This window comes from Lissotriton helveticus, chromosome 7 (genome assembly GCF_964261635.1).
Source record: "Lissotriton helveticus chromosome 7, aLisHel1.1, whole genome shotgun sequence".
Lineage (NCBI taxonomy): Eukaryota > Metazoa > Chordata > Amphibia > Caudata > Salamandridae > Lissotriton > Lissotriton helveticus.
The window spans coordinates 1,386,351,300-1,386,375,246 of NC_136068.1; the positions used below are offsets into that span (position 1 = coordinate 1,386,351,300).

Consider the following 23,947-nt stretch of genomic DNA (forward strand, 5'->3'; position numbering starts at 1 on the left):
CTGGAAGTAGCCCATGTCAATGCACACAAAGTGTTTAGCACCTGCAAGGCAGCGCTAGAAGAAGCGAAGACATTACACTCCCATGAATCCAACCACCAGGCCTCCCAAGACGGAGGAAACAACACCACAGGCAAACACGGAAAGGAATTCCGCAGAAGAGAGTCTTGAGTAGAAGGGTGGAAAGAAAGACAAATAGGGTCCTGCGGAGCAGGGCGGTGACGATGCAGAAGTGCCGGAGGCACCGGAACACCCGTGGCAGGGTGCCCCCAAGCTCCCATAGGAGAATTGTGGAGTGCCGCTTCAAAGGGAAGGAACAACTCCCGTCCACCAGAGCCCTGGTGGTGAACTTCCAAAAGGTTGTCCGTAGGAAACGGAGTGACAGGTTCACCCATCCGCAGAATACCAGCCCCGGAATAGTGGGGGATCCACAGATGAATAGGGAACCTGCAGAGTCCCAGGAGGCGGAGAGGCTGGGGGAAAAGCCATCTGCGAGCCACGGAAAGAAGGGTTCGAGGATTTAGGCCGTGGGGACAACGAGGAGCCCTCCCTAGAAGATGCCGGTGAAAAGGCAACAATACGGCGCCCTGTCTCTGTGAAGGAACACACCAACAGATGACCGACCTCTGAAGAAGAAGGGACCTTAGGGGACGAATCTAGAACCCGATGCCGGCGCTGCTCCGTGGAGTCCGCCACTGGCGCATGATTGACGTCAATCGGCACTGGAGTGGGCACTCGTGGCACCGGGCCGACTCCTTCCACCACGTGCTCTCCATGAGGGTGGGGCGGGGTCAACGCCAGAACGGCCAGGAAGCTGCACCGAAAAGGCACCGGCTCGGCCTCAGACTGGGCAGCCGCCCATGCCGAGGACCGAGGGGTACTCGGGAAAACACCCCAGGTCCCTGCCCCACCCGCGACTCCACCGGAGCTGGGGAGGAAGGCTCCTGGCGCCGAAACGGCACCGGCTCAACCTCTGGTGAGGCAGCTGCCTGCTCAGAGGACCGAGGAGGACTCAGGGGCAAGCCCGGAGTTCCGGAGGTCTCCTGCGACGCCACAGGGAGCCCCGTAGGGATTTGCGGTGAGGCAGGGATGCCAGGCGCCAAAGAGGAGAGCCCTGAAGGACCCCACCTCAACGACACCACCCTCCTAGGACCTGGAGCCGAAAATTCCATGTCGGAGCGGTCGGTGTCTCCGCGCAAGGCAAGAGATCCACGGACGTCTCAGGAGGTGGAGGAAGGGCCAAAGAAGCCTGCAGTGCCGCCGCGTAGGCTGTCATTTGGGCCCTAGTCACCTCTGCCCTGGGAAACGGCAGGTAAGAAGGCGACAGGCGGGGTGCATTGCCCGGGGGGAGCAGGCACCCACCGCGAAAGGAGGACAAGGCTGTCGTGTCCTCGTTGTGGGCACCACACAGGACAATGATCCACAGGACACAGGTTGGTACAATTACGTTTCTTTATTGGTTTCCTAGTAGCAGCTGGTCGTACCCACGTCCGTTCCCTTGGTCGCCCTAGTCTGGTCTGTCCTCTTCCTGTCCCCTGACCGGATGTCGTGTCTGGTGACCTGGTCACCTCCCTCATGACCCACAGGGTCCTAGTGTCCTGTCTTCGGTCCCTGCTTGTCAGGTCGCTACATCTCCCCCTTTGTTGTAAACAAAATATTCATGATGTTACTTTCCTGACCATTTCCGCCCCTTCAGTCCTTGACTGCATTTGCTTGCTGTGGTGATGACACAAGAGGAAAAGAGAGAGAGAGAGAGAGAGAGAGAGAGAGAGAGAGAGAGAGAGAGAGAGAGAGAGAGAGAGAGAGAGATGTTTGGTCCGTCTTGTCGACCCTTCTCCCCAGTCTCTGCTTCCTACTTTTTCCGACGTATTTTCTTTGTTTCCTTGCTCTCTTTCTTTGATTGTCCATTTCTGCCAACAGCTTTGTTCCTGCTTTTCTGTTGTCCTCCGTCTGCTCTGAGTGCGCCAACCGCTCTTTTTCTTCGTCGTTGCTCTCCCCTTTTTGCCTTGTTTCTGTTCTTCCATGGTCCTCCTGCTCCCTTTTTGTTAGTCTCTCGTCGTCTTGATCGTTGTTCTCGGCCCTCTGTTTTGCTTCGCGTGTCTTTCTTTCTACCGCCGCCCTTTGTTGTATTTGTTCCTTTAATCACTCTTTTTTATTCTCTTCCTCTTTCTTTGTTCCCTGAGTCTTCTCTTTGCTTGTTCTCAGCAGGTCTATTATTTTTGGTATATATCATCGTTATAAGGCCCATCGTTTTCGCTGTGCTGTTGCTCATCAGGCATGGCCCTGGGACATCGCCTTGTAGAACATGAATGTCTTCTCTTTTTATTGCGTCCTTGTATCTCAGTTCCTCTGTGAATTTTCCCCAGTTTGTTATTTCTTTCCTTGCCCCCCAGGTAAAAACCTTTACCTGGGACGCTCTCAGGGCCGGCTTTACTTCCATTCTCTCGTATTCCGATATACACATGACATTGCATGTTGCACCACTGTCCAGTATAAAGTCTGTTTCATGCGCTCCTACTCTTATCTTTGCTTGGTCCATCTTTCTTCTGGTGCTTCTGTCTGCTGGCTGTGCTGTCTCTCCTGCTTCTTCTTCCTCGCTCCGCTTGATGCGTACCTCCGACATGTGGTATAATCTTTCCACTTTCACTTCTTCCTCTTCTTCGCCTGACCCTCGTGATGAACTTCTCCTGTCATTGTCGATGTACCTGATATGTCTTGCTGTCGATTCCTGTTGTCTTCCTGTTCTCCCCTTGTCGTCTCCTCTGAATTGTGCGCCTTGGCACATACTGGCGTAGTGATTTCTTCCACCACATCTTCTGCATGTCTGGCCAAATGCTGGGCATGGACCTCGGTGTGGAAATTCCATTCCGCACTTGTAGCATGTTCCTTCAGGTCGTCTCCTCTCTTTTTGTTCCCTCCGGTCATTCTTCCATCGGTCTGTGCGATATCTGTTTGTCGTAAAGTGTGCGTTTTCGACTTCCCTCTTTCCATTTCTTTGGCATGTTCCGTTGCTCTCGCCTCTGCTCTTGCTAGGGACAGGATGTTCTCCAATGAGGTCGGTTCCTTTAGTATTCTTGCTCTGAATCCGGTGTCGCGACAGCCCTCTATGATCCGTAGTCTGATTGCTTGCTCGTTATCAAATTTGTCAAACTCACAATGTGTTACCAACTTTCTCAGCCTTGTTGCGAAGTCGTCTAGTGTTTCGCCGACTTGTTGACAGGCAATGGTAAAAGTATATCGTTCAAAATCAATGTTGCGCTGTGGGTCGAATTTGGCTGTTAGACATTTCTTTAGTTGGTCATATGTTTTTGTTTCCTCGGTAGGCAGTGTCACCAGGAGTTCTTCAACGTCATCCCCTGCTAGGTTCAACAGTAATCCTCGTTTCTTTCCATCTGCTACATCGGTATCATCTACATATCTTTCAAACCGTCTGATCCATTTCTCCCACCTTATTCCTGTTTGTGGCTCCGACAAGTTGAAAGGTAGTGGTGTCCTGTATTGCGCGCTGGGCTTTGGATCTGCCATTCTTTCTTTCTTCCTTTTATTTGTACTCTTTCTTTTCTTTCCTTTTTCTTCTTCTTCTTCTGTTCTTTATTTTATTTTCTTGGCTTCCCTTGTCTTTTCTGCCTTTTCTTTATTTGGCCTCTTCTGGGCTTTCTTTGTCCTTTTTCCTTGTGTCGTTTCTTCTGTCTTTTCTTTATTTGGCCTCTTCTGGGCTTTCTTGGTCCTTTTTCCTTGTGTTATTTCTTCTGTCTTTTTCTTTTATTTCTTTATGTCTCCTTGTTTTATTTCTTTGATTTCTTCTGTCTTTGTCTTTTATTTCTTTATGTCTCCTTGTTTTATTTCTTTGTCTTCTCCTTTTCTTAGTTTCTTTCTTTCCTTTCTTTCCTTTTTCTTATATATCTATATCCATAGTATTCTGGCACTTATTTCTGCCTTTATTTTCACTTTCAGTGTCCTTTATTCATGTGTGCGCTTTCTTTCGTCTCTTTTTTACCTTTATTTCCTATATTTTCTCTTATTTACTATTTTTCGCGCTGTGCCTGACTCTTTAAAATGGCCGCCGCCGTTTCCTTCAATTTGATTGGCTCCTGCGCCTGCTCTTAAGATGGCCGCCGGTGTTCTCGCGAGGCTTCGCGTCCAATCAACGTGATGCCTGACTCCAAAATGGCCGCCGTCTTTTTCTTCGCGATGATTGGTTCTCACGCCTGATTTGAAAATGGCCGCCGAGACTCTCGCGAGAGCTCGCGCCAATTCCCTTTTACTTCGCTCTTTCTGCTACACAGCGCTTACCGGAGTCAGCAGTCTTCGTCTCCACATCAGTCGGGGTGGGCTCCCGCGTTGAAGGCACTTTCCTCTTCTTTCCTCACGACGCGATCCATGGTGGGCTCCTGAATCGAAATCTCGAATGGGCACACGTCGATCCCTCCTCGTCGCCAGTTGTCGTGTCCTCGTTGTGGGCACCACACAGGACAATGATCCACAGGACACAGGTTGGTACAATTACGTTTCTTTATTGGTTTCCTAGTTGCAGCTGGTCGTACCCACGTCCGTTCCCTTGGTCGCCCTAGTCTGGTCTGTCCTCTTCCTGTCCCCTGACCGGATGTCGTGTCTGGTGACCTGGTCACCTCCCTCATGACCCACAGGGTCCTAGTGTCCTGTCTTCGGTCCCTGCTTGTCAGGTCGCTACAAAGGCCTCGGAGATAAACTGAAGGACCTACCAGCCAGCAAGCGGCAGTGAAAGGTGATGTCGCAGACGAAACCGGCAGTTCCTTGCTTCCGAGGTAGGGTACGGATGCTGGGATGACACCGACCTGGACAAGCGCGCCGACAGCAACTTCATCTCCGACCTGGCTTTTCGAGCATTAGCAGCACCCCCCCATGCGCCTTGAGACCCTCACAGGTCAGTAGTGCGCTTTCAATCAATCAATCACACATTTGTAAAGCGCGCTACTTACCCGTGAGGGTCTCAAGGTGCTGGGAGGGGGAATCTACTGCTCGAAGAGCCAGGTCTTGAGTAGTCTCCTGAGGGTAAGTAGGTCTTGGCTCTGCCGTAGGAGGATGGGGAGGGTATTCCAGGTCTTGGCGGCGAGGTAGGAGAATAATCTGCCACCGGCGGTCGCTCTTCGTATGCAGGGGACGGTAGAGAGGGTGTGGTCGGCAGAGCGGAGCTGGCGGTTAGGGGTGTAGAAGGTGAGTCACCTGTTGAGGTATGCTGGTCCGGTATCGTGGAGTGCCTTGTGTGCGTGGGTAAGTTTGGAGCTGATCCTCTTGCTTTACAAATTTCATGATTGAGAAGGGGCTGGAAAACTGACCTGTTCTTCAACTGAGCACAGTAACTGATCAACATTGCCTGAAGAGCTCAACCAGAACTGATGGACTCTTCTAAAAGCATGTGAATTATAACATTTAACCCAACTTTCTATGCCGTTACCCTCACCCCCGTCAAACGCAGACTCTTTATGTCACGTAACTATGCGCCGTTCGAGGCAAATATTTAGCACTGGTACATCACAACTATCCGAACATAAGCTGCTGCTATTTGCGAAGCTTGTATTTTTTCCAATTTTCCACAAATTTAGCGCACCCAAACTCTCTACACGAGGACATCTGTGACGCACAGGTAGTGAGTGGCCCCTTGTCTGAAAAGTAATAACCTGTGTCATAATTGGTATAAACTGGCTCTTTTCTACCGAACCTTTACATACTCAATAACCCAGTGTGCATATGCTTGTGTATATAGACACTCTGAGATAGATGCTTGGGTGCTACATAAAACACCGAAATGCATAAATGCAACCGTGACCAAAAAGGCATGAAATGATCATCTGAATCCAGGATCTAATATAACCACTGACTCCTTTATGAGAAAGGGTTCTCTCAATATTAGGACCCTATGAGGCTCTCGAGCAGCCACTAGGCCCCCTCTTGCTGCCATGAGGGTGCAGCTACACCTCTACAGTTTGCATGGAGATTTTTACATCACTCAGTTGTTTTGCTGATCAGTAATGTGCTGGTTTGCAGAGAAGGGATAGGTTTATTTTAAAATATTTTTGGACGACTACTTTGAAGTGTATACAGCCACGTATCTCACTTAATTTGAAGGGGCAGTCAGGGAGCGTTTACCAGCATTAACCTGGATGTTGGCATTACATCAAACAGGCGCACACATACACTCTGTAACCGAAATAATCGACGCTGTAACAGTCCGTTCGTTATCGTTCAACACATACAATTATTTACTGCACAGGAACTTGAGTATGAAACATGATTTTATTGAAACGGACATTTGGCGGTGGCAAACTGTTAGCATGCATTTTATCCATTTTGAGAGGTCATAAGTACAGAGTGCCATCTGGTGGCTATAGGAATTATTTAGCCACTGTGAAGAGTCTCGGTTCGAAGCAGGTTTTCTCCGCTGATATCAGCGGAGGATTGCGAAATATTAAACCAGCAAAGGGTCGTAAGTCCTCTTCTATCTTGTGCCTGCATAGAGGCCCCCAGCAAACTGGCTTAAAATGCGTTTCAACCACTCAACAGGGCAGCTTCACGGTTGGTTGCTCTGTAAAAGAGAAAACATATTCTAATAAGACAAGCTCTTGGGAAACTCGTGTGGTTTGAGCAAAGAATTCCGATAAACATTTCTGCAGTGCATGTTATGCAAATTGTACTCAATAATCAGACATTCATTAATTTGATTAGTTAATCTAAGTCATTATAGGCAGAGTACGAAAACAGGTTGTCAAAAACTTGACAAATCCTTGGCGGGGATCCACGTCTTGTTACTGTGCCCAAGCAGTCTCAAATTGCTCATCATTTAGTTGGATAGATTCTCTTCATTACACTGAAAACATCTAAGCGTGTCTTCGTTTCGGGTCAATGTGTATCTACATCATACTGTGGTGTGTGTGGCACATGTCTACAAACTGTCAGTAGGTGTTTGAATTATTTGGTAAAACCCAACCACGAGAACATATCTACATACTACAACCTGAAGAGGTGTTGCTGTCAACGTACCAGGGTGGACTGAGGACACCTATCGAGACAGCCCCATTGGATTCTGGTTTGGTTGGTCTGTCGCCCATACACTAAGCCATGCGTGCTGACTCAGCAAGCATCTCCCCCATACCTCTAAAATATGTACAGCGGATATACCACAAACTCTGCAAAGGCCTACCTTCCTGTATTATCATCCTCCCCTATGATACTGGAAACAGGTGATTAAACAGGATAATGGCATTGTATTGTAATTGTAGTTATAGAGTGCTTACTACCCCATACGAGGCATTGAAGCACTTTACACCAGGCAGCACGCTGCTAAGGAACCCTAGGTAAGTCTTATGTTAAAGGATCTCATCCTATGCATTCACTCCAGTGCCTTTGTGTAGGATTACATTAGTAGGAGATAGGTGGGATCAGTACTGGGGGGTGAGTTTAGGCAGATGGTAGGTGGGATTAGTAGAGGAGCTAGAGCAGATGAGATATTGCTAGGATCCAGGGTGTGACTTTAAAAGAATGGCAGGTTGTGATCATCAAGATGAGGAGTGGGCAATTTTCAGAAATACAAAAACATTGATTACAGCAAACATGCACATGACTTAGAATGGACTGTACTCAGCAAGAGGAGGCTGCAGAGGATGGAAGGTAAGGAGAGGATTATTCATAGAAAAAGGAGAGGCGACAATCGGAACACTTTAGTCAAGTTCAAAGTTTTTAATGCAGGCTTTTAGGGACACAGAGTAGATTTTTGAGGTAGAATGCACTCCAAGGATTCAAAACTGTGGAAAAGTGCATGATTATTTGCATGTGAGATAGTGCTATATTAGGTACTTTTGATAGGCCCTATACTCCGGTGAAGAGCCAGTCTATTGCTAGGCATTGATAGGCCACCGCTTCAGTGTGGATAGATGTTTAGCTCAGGGGTTGGAAGGGTAAAGTAACGGCTGGGGCCTTTATAGGAAAATATCAAGAGCTTTAGGCTATATTTGACGGGAGCAGTAACCTCAATCAAAGGAGATTTCTTTTTTATATGAAACATATCCATCTCAGTGCTGTATGTTTTATGATCGTGTTTTAGTTGATGGTTTTGCTCTAAATACAGTATTCTTCAAGAGACAACGGCTGCAATCAAAAGCTTTGTTGATGAAAGTCTAAAAGCAGATCTCAATCACCCATTTTCCTTCCCGCTATTACCCAGTGATTAACCACGATTTTCTGCTGTGAATGACAGATCATGGGTTTACACGCTGGAAAACAAAGTAAACCCCCTTACTCCTAAGATTAGGTGAGGTATACAATAATGGGTAATTTAAGAATGTTCTGTAATGCTGTGAGGAGGTTAACTTGTCCCCGCCCAAGTTCTTCAACCCCTGCAGCTATTTAAGAAGAAAGTCGGCGAGAGACAAAAACCGACTGAGTCCTTTTTTTAACTACAATAAAATAGAAAAGACATCTCTACCCTTTCGGGATTCTTAAACATACCTAAATTGAAATACAAACCACTCGTGTAGGTAGAACTGGTAAAAAACGGGTAAAAGAAAAAGAAACTGCAAAATTGATGATGAGCTGTGGTCCACAAATTGGATATCAATAGCTAAATGATTCATCTATTCCCAATACAAGGAGAATGCATTGACAAAATAAAGACCCGATGGTACGTTTCCCAGTGAGCCTAAAGGCTAGTTCTGATGCTTGCAAGACTCAGGCACATGCTGCACATATTATGTGGGTGGCTTTCTTTTGGGAGGACGTTCTATCCATATCCATACTAATATTATAAAGAGAGAGCCCAAACATTTGAGGCGGGTAATCTCAGTAACCACCGCACCAATCACAACACCCAATACAGCGTTGGAAAGGGCAGTTGCAGCAGAAGGACATAGGCTATGCAGAAGGCCACCATATTTTATATTTTTTTTTTTGCGCAGAGTTTTATGTAGCGCAAACTTGACCCGAACTGAATCTGGTATCAGAGCGCTTTACATAGCACCAGTTACGTTACATGAGGACACACATTCATTTTTGTTAGGCACGGGGAGATTAAGTGCTTTGCCCAGAATCACAGGATGTTTGGCGTCGTTACCAAGACTCAAACCCAGATCTCCAGGTCCGAGGTCGAACGTCTTAGCCATTTGGCCAACTCCTCTATACATTTAAAAGGTAAAAGAACCGTGCCAGTAAAGTAGTCCCTTGTGGGCGTGTCTGCGTTGTGCTGTGGGCATGGGCTGGACTAACGCTGGGGGCGTGTGGTACGGCCATCACATCGTGGGCTGTGGGCGTGTGCTGGGGGCGTGACAAACGCTGGGGGCGAGACAAACGCTGGGGGCATGTGTCCGCCCTTCATGCCATGTGAGTCGTACATACAAGCGCCAATTACGTTGCAGTGCAGCATCAAGTGGCACGCTGGGGGCGTAAGAAACGCTGGGGGCGTCTGTCCGGCCTTCATGCCATGTGAACGCAATTGCGCCGCATCAAGGGGCACGCTGGGGACGTGTGCTACGTTCTGCCCTTCATGCCATGTGGGTTGTACATTAATCAGAAGATCATTTGCTGTGGCCGTGTGCTGGGGGCGTGACAAACTCATTCACCTGGAGGCCTCGTAAGTAACGTTACTGCAGCCTCTCCTGCACGCTGTTACTGAACTCTCTCATTCAATGAAATTACACGCGCCTGCTACCATCAACCAGGGCTCTAGCCGGGCTCAGGCGGCAGATCAGTACACTAATTACACGCGCCTGATAACATCAACCAGGGCTGCAGCTGGGCCTCAAGCGGGGGAACACGCGCCTGCTAACATCAAACAGGCCTGCATCTGGGCCTCAAGCGGGGAACACGCAAATGAGCGTGTCTGCGGGGACAATTACTGCAGCCTCTCCTACTCGCTGTCACTCAACTCTCTCGTTAAACGGATTTACCCGCGGCTGATAACTCTCTCATTCAACGACATTACACGCGCCTGCTAACATCAACCAGGGCTGTAGCCGGGCTCAGGCGGCGGATCACTACACCAATTACACGCGCCTGCTAACATCGACCAGGGCTGCAGCTGGGCCTTCTCCGTCCCCATTCTAATGAAACAAAAAATTTTGTCTACCGCGAGATTTTAAAATAAACTGCCCTTGCCAAATACACACATTACACACATTCTATTTCATACCCGGACAACGTCGGGACGGGCTGCTAGTCTTATATAAAAGAGATAACATGAATTGCATTGGAAATTGTCCCTTTAGTGCTCTTATTTGAGAGAAAGGGACATATTGCCTTACATCACTAGCGGGCAGTCGGTCTCCTCCCACGTATTGGCAGCAAGATTTGTTATGGCCTGCACCTGGAAGTCATCTAAGCCCCACGCCTTGTTTTAGGTGGGTGTAAGCTCTGGAATTCTTATGCAGAGAAGTTAATAGCAACAAGGTAAAATGGGAAACCATGAAAAATTGGGGTCCATTTCAGACGTACTTTAAAAGAGATGGCAGTGTTATATTTTCAGGGAAATATATGTGGGAAGCAATTGGACAATCAAACATATACTAGATGTCTTGTTTTAGTTCCTTTATGGGTAATGATTAGAAACAAACAATCTTATTTTACTCCATTGATGGGACACTGCGTGGCCTCTTGTGAGGTTAAATTACCACTGGTCAGAAACCTGAAGTGCTGATATATGCTATACAAATACTGTTATTTAGCACTTATTAGGTCAAGTCTAGCGTTGCAGCGTGCAAGCCCTGCTCGCTCCGCGAGGCTTGCAATAGTCGAGTATGTTGTGGAAGCTTCGCCTACTCACCTCCCATAATTTTGATTCGCTGGTGCCAATTGTCCTTGGTAAATGCTGGCTTCCGATTGATAATGAGGCTTGTTAGTTCCTCCTTGTTACCGCCCTGTCGCCTTTTGTTACCTCTAATGCGGACGGGATCTTTTACTTGAGGTGTTACACAGTCTCCTTCATAAGTCGGTAAGCATTCTTTTTTTTTTTACATTTGAAGCGCGGTCCGCTTTCACTTTAGCGGCCGCGCTGGATTATTTATTTAATTAATTAGCCACGCGAGCGAAAGGGAGGGTTTCTCCTCACTAATCTAAGACAAATTTGTAATACAATAGGTCTCGCACTTATGGGAGTTTGAGCTATTGACATTGCAAATTATAATGCCTTTTATTTTTGTTTTCAAAACATAAATAAAAGGCATTGTCATTAACAATGACAATAGCTTAAGCTCGCATAAATGCGAGACCTATTGCATTGGAAATGCTTGTTTCTTTTTGTCCTCTGTATACAGCAAACTATAAATAAAGCTGTTAAAAAAAGAGTTGCTACTGTATCTTATAATATTTTGCTACGCATTTCGATTGTTGAACATGTCATGAGTGGTGTAACATGTGATGTCCTAAGCAGTGCATGGCAGGGGCGCACGTTATAGTTAGCTCAGCTAACTCTAACTGGTTTATTTCTGTAGTTCCAAACGTTAATGTTGTCACTGACATATTCACCTAGCTATAACGTTACAATAACCTTTGGTTTTTTTTCGGTGAATTTCTATGGGTTTTATTTCAAAGCAGATCTTTTTATCACACATAACTATAACGCTACTTTAAACCTTAGCTTTTTTCAGTGAAATGCTAGCGTTTTCTTTTTAACATATGTAATATTTTATTAGCAGAGATAAAGATAACCCCCAGCAGCCTACTGCCATCAGCTGTGCATTGCTGGAGGTTGTCCGCAGGGCATGCCTGTGGCTAGGCCCTGCAACAAACCCCCACCGGGCAGCCAACCCCACACTGCACATGGCCGTTGGCCTACAACCAGGCCCTGGTGGCCAACTCACCAGAGCCATTAGCATTGTTAACTACTAATGTCAAAGGAGCGGGCCAAACGTGCGGAGGTTGTAGGTGATTTGACACCTTTCCAAACTCAGCAGCAATGAAAAGGGAGAAACGAAGACTCTGCTCTCAGATCGGGAGACAACAAGAAACAACCCACACATGTTGAACAGTCACTAGAGAAGAGATTGCTCTCTAATAAATGAAAGATTCATTCACCTCCAACAAGGATTTCAGATCGTTTTTCGGTAACGATATATCTGTAAGAAACATAGGTTTGTTATAGATTCCTTACCTTACAATTACCCTCAGGCGTCAGACTAGATCCGGAATTATTTTTTTGTCAGCAGTACCCCTGCGCATCGAAAGGTGGCTTCGGTCTGCTCCGCATTTGTCGTTGGCGTCGTGGTCGCTGGGATGATGTCGCCGTAGCTACATAGACGCCGCCCTTGCGTGCCGACATCAGTTCTATACACGACATTACATGCCAGAAGGACAGAGCCATGCAAGACACTGACGCACAAAACTAGGGCCCTGAATGGAAGTCCTTAACCCTAGAAGTCAGTTCACAGAAAGGGGAGGATGGGTGGGGGGTAAGGAATCTATAACTAACCTATGTTTCTTACAGATATATCGTTACCGAAAGTAAGTAACTTGTTCATCTGAAAGAAACAGTTAGTTAAAGATTCCTTACCTTAGAATAGATACCCCAGCAATACCAACCCCAGAGGTGGGTCTGCGAACTAAGTTCACACCCGGAAGTCCTGGAGAATAGAACGGACAAAGAAGCCATCTCTCCAGACTTGGCTCTCCAGGCATTAGTGTCTTGTCAAAGTGTGCAGTGATACCACGAAGCTGCCTGACAGATGTCATTAAGGGGGACTCCACGTCCCAAAGCAATTGTAGCTGCTGTCACCCTAGTGGAATGGGCGCACAACTCCACTGGAGCCTCCCTCTTTGCCAAGGAATAACAAGCTTTGATGCACCAAAAGACTCATCTAGAAATGGTCCGTTTGTGCGCAGCCCGACCTTTTTTGGCGCCCATGTAGCCAACAAAGAGCTATCATCCACCTGGAATTGTTTTGTGCGATCCAAATAAAAGGAAAGCACACGCTTTGGATCAGGAGTGTGGACACTCTCTTCTTCTTTGGAAGGATGCAAACGTGGAAAGAAGGTAGGCAAAGTGAGGGTCTGTCCAATATGGAAAGGAGTAACCACTTTGGGAAGAAAGGAAGGAAGAGTTCTAAGGACAACCTTGTCTGGATGAACAGTCAGTAAAGGAGGCTTAGAAGAAAGTGCTTGGAGCTCACTCACTCTGCGGGCAGAGGTGATGGCCAGAAGAAAGACAGTTTTTAAGGTTGGAAGCCTGAGAGGACAGTTATATAGCGGCTCAAAACGGAGCGCAATTACGATATATAAGAACCAAGTTCCAGTCTCACTGGGGCATTACAAAGGGAACAGGAGGAAAAAGATGAGTAATGTCCTTAAGGAGCGATTTACAACAGGGGACTTGAAAACAGAAAGCTGATCAGGAAACCTAAGAAAGGCTGAATTGGCCAATAGGTAGGTAGCCCTTTAGAGTGCCCAGAGCAGAGCCCTGCTGGGTCAAAGAAAGGAGGAACAAGAGGATCCCAGAAAGAGGGGGGAAGGGGATCCACAGCCTTTGCTGTGCACCATGCCACAAATTTGTTCTATTTGAAGGCGTATACCGTCTTAGTGGAGGGACACCTGGCTGCCAAAATGACATCACAGACAGGTCAAACTACGTCAACTGCCGCCGCTCAATCTTCACGCAAGGGGGTGGAGGCTGGACAGGTTCGGTAGAGGACCGTGCCCTGCTGCTGCGACAGAAGATCCTCCCAAAGAGGCAGTCTGAACAGAGAATCGATGGCCATGTGTAGCAACTCGGGATGCCAGACTTTGTGCCCAATCCGGAGTCACAGCAATGACTTGGGCCTGGTCGTGCTTGATCTTCAGCACTCTGGGCAGAAGTGGTATAGGTGGAAAGGCGTATTGAAGATCGCAACTCCACTCGTGACGAAAAGCGTCAACTAGCGAGTGCCGCCTTGGAAATTCCAATGTGCAGAATTGCTGACGTATGCTCTCTTTGGTGGCGAATAGATCTAACCAAGGCTCACCCCACTGTTGATAGAGACCTTGCGCCACCTACGAGTGAAGATGTAATTCGTGGTCCATCATGCAACAACGGCTGAGTTCGTCCGCCCTGGCGTTCTGCGAACCTGCCAGGTTTTGAACCACCAGATATATGCCCTGATGTTCCAGCCATGCCCAGAAGAGGAGTGCCTCTTGACATAGGGTCCACGACCCCATCTCGCCTTGTTTGTTGCAGTACCACATGGCAGTGGTGTTGTCCGTGAACACCTGCACTACTCTTCCCCGGACAGAGGGACGGAATGCTTTGAGTGCAAGACGAATCGGCCGAAGCTCCAGAAGGTTGATGTGGAGCCCGAACTCCGCCGGAGACCAGAGGCCTCTGATCTCCGCCTCCCCCATGTGGTTGCACCATCCCAGAAGTGATGCATCAGTCACCACTGTGAAATATGGTTGGGTAAGGGAGAGGAATCTGACATCAACCCAATCCTGGTTCGTTAACCACCACTGCAACTGGTGTGCAGTGCCCTCTGAGATCTGGATGCAATCGGACAGGTTCCCCTGATGTTGTGCCCGCTGGAACTTCAGGTCCCTCTGCAGAGCCCGTATATGCCATTTGGCATGGTCCACCAGCAGGAGGCAGGAGGACATCAGGCCCAGTAGCCTGAGGGTCATCCTGAACGAAGCTCGGGATAGAGGCTGAAAGATCGGAACCATAGCCTGAATATCCCAGACTCGCTGTTTGGGAGGATAGACCCGAAACTGTGTTGTGTCCAGAACCGCTCCGATGAAAAGGAACTTCTGAGAAGGAGTCAAGTGTGACTTTGGCACGTTGATGGAGAACCTCAGCGAATGCAGGAGGTCGACTGTAGTATGGAAGTGGGATACGACAGCCTACACCCAATCGCGGTTCGTGAGCCACCACTGCAACTGTCTTGCAGTGCCTTCCGAGATCAAGACATGGTCGGACAAGTTGCCCTGATGCTGGGCCCACAAACTTCAGGTTCCACTGCAGAGCCCGCATCCGCCACCGGGCGTGATGCACCAGAAGGATGCAGGAGGCCATCAGCCCCAGAAGCCGCAGCGTCAATCTGACCGAGACTCAGGATAATGGCTGAAAGATCGGAATCAGAGCCTGAATATCCCGAATCCGCTGTTCGGGAGGATAAACCTGAACCTGCGCCGAGTCTAGAACCGCTCCGATGAAGAGGAGCTTCTGAGAGGGACACAGGTGTGACTTCGGCACATTGATGGAGAACCCCAGCAGGTGCAGGAGGTCGGCTGTAGTCTGGAGGTGGCTGACGACTGTCTGGGGCGAGCCCGCCTTCAACAACCAGTCGTCGAGGTAGGGGAAGACTGAAACCCATAACCGGCGCAGATAAGCTGCGACCACCGCCATCACTTTCGTGAACACCCGTGGGGCGCTGGTAAGGCCGAAGGGGAGCACGGTAAACTGAAAGTGCTCGTGGCCTACCGTGAACCGCAGGTAACGCCGGTGGGCCAGCAGGACGGGGATGTGAAAATAGGCGTCCTGCAAGTCCAACGCTCCCATCCAGTCTCCCGGGTCTAAGGCAGCCAAGACCTGAGCCAGTGTCAGCATCTTCAACTTCTCCTTCTGGAGGAAGCCGTTGACGTTCCGCAGATCCAAGATAGGGCGTAGGCCCCCTTTGCCCTTCTTGGGTACCAGAAAGTAGTGGGAGTAAGAACCACACCCTACTTCTGGCCCAGGAACGCGCTCCATGGCCCCCTTGGCCAAGAGGGCCGTAACTTCCTCTTGTAGAAGTTGCAAGACATGGGGTGGTACTGCGGTGGCATGGCTGGAGGGGATGCCTCGAAGGGGAGGGAGTAGCCCTTTCGGACGATTTGCAGCACCCACCTGTCTGATGTGACAGAGCGCCAGTGGAGGTGGTGATGGCGAACCCTGCCCCCCACTGGCGTCACATGGGCCTGAAAGCTCGGACTAGGAGGGTTGTGAGGCGGATGCTGCAGAGGTAGGTGTGGACTGGCCTTGCCGTTGTCCCCGACCGCCACCACGGCGGTTTCCACGTCCGCCATCGCGCTGAATGGTAGTCTGCGGTCCGTGGCTGGCAGGACGTGTGGGGGCACCCCTTCCTTGGCCACGAAAGGACGAAAAGCAGCCGTTTGCTGGCGCGGGCCGAGAGGCCCAAGGACCTGGCCGTAGCCCTGGAGTCCTTAAATCGCTCAAGCGCATGGTCTGCCTTGTCGCCACAGAGGCGACGGCCATCAAACGGCATGTCCATAAGGGTGTTCTGGACATCAGCCGAAAAATTGGCGGACCTCAACCAGGCGTGGCGACGAATCGCCACCGTCTTTGCCATCGCTATGCCCAGTTAGTCTGTGGTATCCAGCCCACACTGAATAGAGTACCATGCCGCATCTCGACCCTCCGCAAGGGCTTGGCCGCGTTTAGTCCGGACATCCTCCGGACATTGTGGCAGCACGTCCACGACCGTGTCCCACAGAGAGTGGGTGTAACGGCCCAAGAGGCAGGCGGTGTTGACTGACCGCAACCCCAAACTCAGGGAGGAGAATACCTTTTTCCCGTATTGCTCATACCTCTTGGATTCCCGATCGGGGGGAGCCATCGGGAATGCGGACAGGGAGTTAGAGACCTGGATGATCAGGCTCTCGGGGGAGGGGTGGGTAGACAGGAAGCAAGGGTCGCCCGGATCCGAGCGGTGGCGCCTGGCCACGTTCCTATCCATGCACTAGAAGTGCTCTGCTGAAATTATCCAACGAGGCTTAGGTCATGCAGCAAGGATTTTAAAGTAATTCTTTTAATAATTTTACACTATACTAGCAGCCCGTCCCGACGTTGTCCGGTTATGAAATAGAATGTGTGTAATGTGTGTATTTGGCAAGGGCAATTTATTTTAAAATTTCGCGGTAGACAACATTTTTGTTTCATTAGAATAGGGACGGAGAAGGCCCAGCTGCAGCCCTGGTTGATGTTAGCAGGCGTGTGTAATTGGTGTAGTGATCCGCCGCCTGAGCCCGGCTACAGCCCTGGTTGATGTTAGCAGGCGCGTGTAATCAGCCGCCGGTAAATCCGTTTAATGAGAGAGTTGAGTGACAGCGAGTAGGAGAGGCTGCAGTAATTGTCCTCGCAGACACGCTCATTTGCGTGTTCCTCGCTTGAGGCCCAGATGCAGGCCTGTTTGATGTTAGCAGGCGAGTGTTCCCCCGCTTGAGGCCCGGCTCCAGCCCTGGTTGATGTTATCAGGGGCGTGTAATTAGTGTACTGATCCGCCGCCTGAGCCCGGCCTAGAGCCCTGGTTGATGGTAGCAGGCGCGTGTAATTTCATTGAATGAGAGAGTTCAGTAACAGCGCGCAGGAGAGGCTGCAGTAACATTACTTACCAGGCCTCCAGATAAGTCACGTCCCCAGCAGATGATCTTCTGATTAATGTATGACCGACATGGCATGAAGGGCGGAACGTAGCACATGCCCCCAGCGTGCCCCTTGATGCGGCACAATTGCGTTCACATGGCATGAAGGCCGGACACACGCCCCAGCGTTTCTCACGCCCCAGCATGCCCCTTGAAGCTGCGCAGCAACGTAATTGGCACTTGTATGTACGACTCACATGGCATGAAGGGCGGACACACGCCCCCAGCGTTTGCCTCGCCCTCGTGTTTGTTACGCCCCCAGCACACGCCCACAGCCCACGATGTGATGGCCGTACCACACGCCCCCAGCGTTTGTCCAGCCCACGCCCACAGCACAACGCAGACACGCCCACAAGGGACTACTTTGCTGGCACGGTTCTTTTACCTTTTACAAGTATAGAGGAGTTGGCCTAACGGCTAAGGCGCTCGACCTCGGAATCTGGGTTCGAGTCTTGGTAACGACGCCAAACATCCTGTGATTCTGGGCAAAGCACTTAATCTCCCCGTGCCTAACAAAAATGAATGTGTGTCCTCATGTAACGTAACTGGTGCTATGTAAAGCGCTCTGATACCTGATTCAGTTCGGGTCAAGTTCGCGCTATATAAAACTCTGCGCAAAAAAAAAAAAATATGGTGGCCATCTGCATAGACTATGTCCTTCTGCTGCAACTGCCCTTTCCAACGCTGTATTGGGTGTTGTGATTGGTGCTGTGGTTACTGAGATTTCCCACCTCAAAGGTTTGGGCTCTCTCTTTATAATATTAGTATGGATAGCTTACGATTAAGTTTATTACTGTGCTATAGTTCTAGTTCCCCTTACAGAACACTCCTGTTTTTTTAACTATTTATTTATTTATTGTATCATGAACTTTCCGATATGTAATCGTATAGTTCGCCTAACCCTAGTATCCTAATTGATTAGTCTTTTACTCACGAGGCTTGAAGACAGTTGGAATGCTTTTTTTTTGTGAACTGTGCCTTTTTAATGTTCTAAATTGATATTTGTAAGCATTTATGTATGTATGTCGTATATGATTTTAGGAGCTGTACTTTTTTAGGTTGTACCGACCGAAATAAAGTTTTTCTGAACTGAACTGAACCTATCCACAGGCGGACCTGTAGCGGGCTTGGACCAAGTGCCCAAAAGAACGTCTGACAAGGCCTCATTAAAGGGCAGCACAGGCTCGGCCGAGCTTGCCTGCGGTTTAAGGACCTCAGTGAGGAGGTTAGTCCTCAGGGTCGCGACGGAGAGCTCAAGGCCCAAGGCCTTGGCAGCCCGCGTCAGCACCACACTATAGGCAGCCCCCTCCTCCGTAGCCACGGTAGCAGGGGAGACAAAACTAGTGTCGGGCGAAGTGTCCAGACCACTGGCCTCCCCAAGCTCCCCTGTCCAGCCCTGAGAAGACTGACACTCACATGCCAGAGGGTCCTCAGACCCCTCCCTATTCCCCTCGTCACCCATCACCTGGTACTCAGGTTCAAAGGATGGGGCCGGGTCCTAGAAGTAAAAGTCTCCAATTGGCGTCGAGAGCGGCGCCGCTCCGAATCGAGGGTAGGACCGGGGACGGCGTCGTCCTGGGACGGCGCCAGGGAGACACCCTGGGGGCCGGCGCCAGTGAGGTCGACCAGCGGCGACCCGGATCCGGATCCGGCGGGGCCCTGCGGCGTCGGGACCAAAGTAGCCGATGGCGCCGGGGCCGAAGCACCCGACGGCGCTGGGGCCGAAGCACCTGGCCCGCGTGGGGACCCAGTCGGGGGCGCTTGGCCCGAAGGCACCGCGGAACCCGACGGAGGAGTGAGCGACCTCACGGCCATGAGGAAGGACTTGATCTCCTCCGGCATCGGGTGCTGCCCAGGGACCGGCGGGTATGGAGCTGGCCGTGGCGCCTGCCGCGGAGCCGCGGGGGCGGTGTCGCCCGAACACCCGGCCGCATCGCGCGAGCGTCGGGGGGAGTCAGAAGAGCGATGGTGCCTCTTCGACTTCTTGTGCCTCTTACCTGAGGACTTCGAGCCCGAAGACTGATGATGACTTCCCGAACTGTGGTGACTCCGGCCCCGCGACCGGTCCCTCGACCTCCTTCCGGACCGGGACCTCGAGCGGAGCGGGGCTGACTGCCAGAGCTCGAGTCGCTTGTGGGACCGCTCCCGTCTAGCTTTGGACGTCAGGGCCCGGCAGTCGGAGCAGGACTTATCGTCGTGGTCGGAGCCCAGACAGTGAAGACACCGGCGATGGGGGTCGGTAACCAACATCAGTCGGTTGCAATTGACACAGGGTTTAAACCCGGGCATCCTTACCGGCACCGTCGGAGTCTAAAGACTTCGAAAGATGATCAAAAAGGATCGAAAAAGTTAGTCAAAAATTGACTAGGGTACAACTTCTCCCCGATCGGCGTTTGCTGGCACGGAGAAAGAAGAACTGCCGTCAGTGCGCGAGGGCGGCGTCTAAGTACTCCGGCGACACCATCCCGACGCCGACGACGGAAGCGGAGCCGCAGACAACGCCTACCGACGCGCAAGGGTACTGCTGCGCAAAAGTTTCCGGATCCAGTCTGACGCCTGGGGATATTCTAAGGTAAGGAATCTAATACTAACCTGTTTCTTTCAGATTGGATGTTTGATACTTTGCATGTGTGAGTATGTGTGTGAGCAACTCTATAAATGAGTGGTGGTGTGTAACAGGATGTATAGGTGCATGAGTACATATGATGAGTGAATGCATGCATGAGTGACTCTATATGACTGTTGGTGAATGAGTGGATGTGTCTGTAGATCTTGGAATTACTGAATAGGTGTGTTGTAACTGGTATTGGTATGTGCATTGTTTTAAAAATGTTTGTATTTTTGAGTGTGTGTATCAAAGGTTATATTAGGGTGAGAGGAGGTCTCCCACTCTATCACAAGGATGATGTCATCAGTAATGTCATGAGTGATGTCACTGACCATGTCATGAGTGATCTATTTTGTGACATCATCCGCAGTGCATTGCGGGCGCGCGAGTTAAAGTTAGCTGAACTAACTATAACGGGGGAATTTCAATGGTTTTGTACAAGTGAATTGTCCAGAAAACTATAACGCCTCTCAAACCTTTGGTTTTTTGAGTGAATCTGAAAGTTTTTTTAAATGCTAATTTCTAACTATAACGTGCCTTAAACCTATGGTTTTTTCAGTGAATTTCAAAGGTTTTCTACCCGGCCCCCTTTTCGTGTTTTGCGGATTTGTTTCTCCGATTTCTTGTGCCCCGGGGCCCAAGATGGCTGCCAACACTTCCTGGTTTGAAGTGTTGACAGCCAATTAGCATAAAGCTCGTGATCAGGAGGGTGCGCAGATCCTGCGCGGCCATAGATATATATAAAGATTTCTACTTTTGATTTTCTCAGCAACTACTAAACGAATTTACACCATTTAACATAAAAAGGAATCTTTCTGAACCAAGAGCTACATTTTTGCCAAATTTGGTGTAATTCCGTTCAGCAGTTCGGGCTGTAGCCGTGCCAAAATTTCCTTTGGGAAACTGCATGGAGAAAACACGTTTGGGACCCCCCTTTTTTCTCGCCCCCCCCCTTTGACGAATCACCCCGAAACTTTCAAGATAGGACCGGAGCGCCCCACGAGTTTTGGAAATTTCACTAAGATTCGTCAACCGGCGCCAAAGTTATTGGGAATAGAATGTTGAGAATGTCATATGGAAAATAGGTCCTAACCATAACAACCTACTGGCGACATTATAGTTAGGTGAAAATGTCAGTTTAAATGTAACATTTAAAAAAAAAAAAACACAAATTCATTAGATATTTTAAGTAACTATAGCTAATGCCCCGCCTTGCACAGTGTTGTCATTTTGCCTGTCATCAGTGATGTTATAATTGATGTATTAAAACATGTCATGAGTGATGAACAAGTTACTTACCTTCGGTAACGCTTTTTCTGGTAGATACAATATCTGCCTGTGGATTCCTCACCTTGTGAATATCCCTTGCGTCAGCAACATTCGGAAATTCTTTTTGAAGCTTCGCGCCGACGTGGACTTGGACGTCATAGAGACACGGCATCGCACGCGACTCCGCTGACGTCACCGACGCCTACAATAGGCCCACATCGGCGTGATGACATCAGTTCCGCCCTTTTTTCCGTGCCTTCGAGGCACACGGACGGACCAATGACAGTAGACATATACACAGTATACGCAGTACAAATATCAAGGTAACACACACAGTGTGAAGCAAATGCAATAAAACATTTGAAATAAACAACTCCTTGACAATAAAATAAATACATTACAGAAACTCTGGTATAGAAGAGTGGACAACGGGGAGGCGGGTGGGTCAGTGAGGAATCCACAGGCCGATATTGTATCTACCAGAAAAAGCGTTACCGAAGGTAAGTAACTTGTTCTTCTGATAGATACATCTGCCGTGTGGATTCCTCACCTTGTGAATAGAGTCCCACAGCAGTCCCCACTCCCGGAGGAGGGTGTCCACTCAGCTATACCAGGAAATCCTGGAGGACAGAGCGTGCAAAGTGACCGTCCCTCCTCACTTCAGAATCCAAGCAGTAATGCTTCGCGAAAGTGTGGAGGGAAGACAAAGTTGCCGCTCTACAAATATCCTCTACACTACAGGATCACCTCTAGCCAATGCTGAGGTTGAAGACTTAGCTCTTGTAGAATGAGCCCTTATACCCTCTGGTGGTTCCTTACCGGCCAAAGAGTAGCAGATCTTTATACAGAGGACGATCCATCTTGACAAAGTTCTTTTATGGACCGCTCTTCCTTTCTTGCAGCCAGCAAACCCAATGAAGAGCTGGTCATCCAATCGGCAGTCCTTAGATCTGTCTAGGTAAAAAGACACCGCCCTTTTGGGGTCCAGACGGTGTAATCTCTCCTCCTCCTTGGAAGGGTGTGGGGGAGGATAAAAGGAAGGGAGGGTAATGGATTGACCAAGGTGGAAAGGAGTCACCACCTTACGCAGAAAAGCAGCCCTGGTCCTAAGAACCATTCGATCAGCATGAATGGTCAAGAAAGGGGGCCTGTAACTAAGAGATTGAAGCTCCCTTACCCTCCTTGCCGAGGTTATTGCAACCAGGAAGATTGTTTTAAGAGTCAAAAGCCTCATAGGACATTTGTGAAGAGGCTCAAAAGGAGCACCCATTAAAAAGGTCAATACAAGATTTAAGTCCCACTGAGGCACAATAAAAGGAGTAGGAGGGAACTTATTTGTGAGGCCCTTCAAAAACCTTAAAACTACAGGAGATTTAAAAAGAGATGGCTGGTCAGGCAAACAAAGAAATGCCGACAGCGCTGAAAGATAGCCCTTCACTGTAGCAAGAGCAAACCCCTGTTGCGCCAGAGAAAGGGCAAACTGGAGAACATCAGACAAATGGGCTCTCAAAGGGTCAATAGATTTCTCCCCACACCACGTGACAAATTTTGACCACCTATAAGAATAGATGGACTTAGTGGAGTCACGCCTGGCTGACAAGATGACATCCACCACGTCAGGCGGGAGAGAAAAGGAATTCAGGTTGCCCCGTTCAATCTCCAGGCATGAAGGTGTAATGTCTGGAGGTGGGGGTGTAGAACCTGCCCCTCCATCTGAGAGAGGAGGTCTGCCCTGAGAGGGAGACGGAGCGGCGGGTGAGAGGAGAGGTGGAGAAGATCTGTATACCACACCCTTCTTGGCCAGTCCGGGGCGACCAATATGACTTGGGCCCGGTGTTGGCGAATCTTCCTCAGAACCCGAGGAATCAAAGGTATGGGAGGAAACGCGTAAAGGAGTTGATTTCCCCAACTCAACTGAAACGCGTCCCCCAAGGCTCCTTGCATCAGATACTGGAGACTGCAGAATGACAGGCAGTGAGCATTCTCGCGAGTGGCGAACAGGTCCACCCGAGGAGTCCCCCACATCTGAAAGATGTCGTGAACCACCTCCGGGTGAAGCCTCCACTCGTGGTCGGCAGAGAAATGCCGACTGAGACTGTCTGCACGAACGTTCAGAACTCCGGCCAGATGATTTGCCATCAGACAAATCTGATGGTCCTGAACCCAGGACCAGAGATGCAGAGCCTCTCTGCAGAGACACTGTGACCCCACTCCTCCCTGTTTGTTGATGTACCACATCGCGGTCGTGTTGTCCGTCAGGACCTGGACCGAACGACCGCGAAGGGAAGGGAGGAAGGCCTTGAGCGCCAAACGTATCGCCCGCAATTCTAGAAGGTTGATGTGAAGCAACCTCTCCTCTGGAGACTAAAGACCCTTGATCTCCAGATCCCCCAGATGAGCACCCCACCCTAGAGTGGATGCATCCGATATCACTGTGGCCACCGGAGGAGGCAGCTGAAAAGGCTTCCCCTGAGACAGGTTGCCTTCCACGCCCCACCAAGACAGATCCGCCGCAGCTTCTCTGGAGATCCTCACTGACTCCCTGAGATCTCCGTTGTGCTGATACCACCGCCTGCGGAGGCACCACTGGAGCGCCCTCATGTGCCAGCGTGCATGGTTGACCAACAGAATGCATGAAGCCATCAGACCGAGCAGGCGAAGGACCTTCAGGACTGGAACAACCGCTCCATTGTAAAATAAAGGAATCATTTCCTGTATGTCGTGAATCCTTTG

General features: G+C 49.6%; 1 protein-coding gene across 2 annotated transcripts in view; it reads right to left on the reverse strand.

Annotated features, from left to right (window-relative positions):
- Positions 1-6,251: 6,251 nt before the first annotated feature.
- The window catches only part of TBCD (tubulin folding cofactor D), a 2,437,462-nt gene continuing 2,419,766 nt past the window's right edge, over positions 6,252-23,947 (reverse strand). For both annotated transcript variants that reach the window (XM_078654702.1, XM_078654704.1), the window contains one exon: positions 6,252-6,559. In XM_078654702.1, coding sequence (XP_078510828.1) covers positions 6,545-6,559 — 15 coding nt within the window. In that variant the 3' untranslated portion in view covers positions 6,252-6,544. The remainder of the gene's footprint in view (positions 6,560-23,947) is intronic.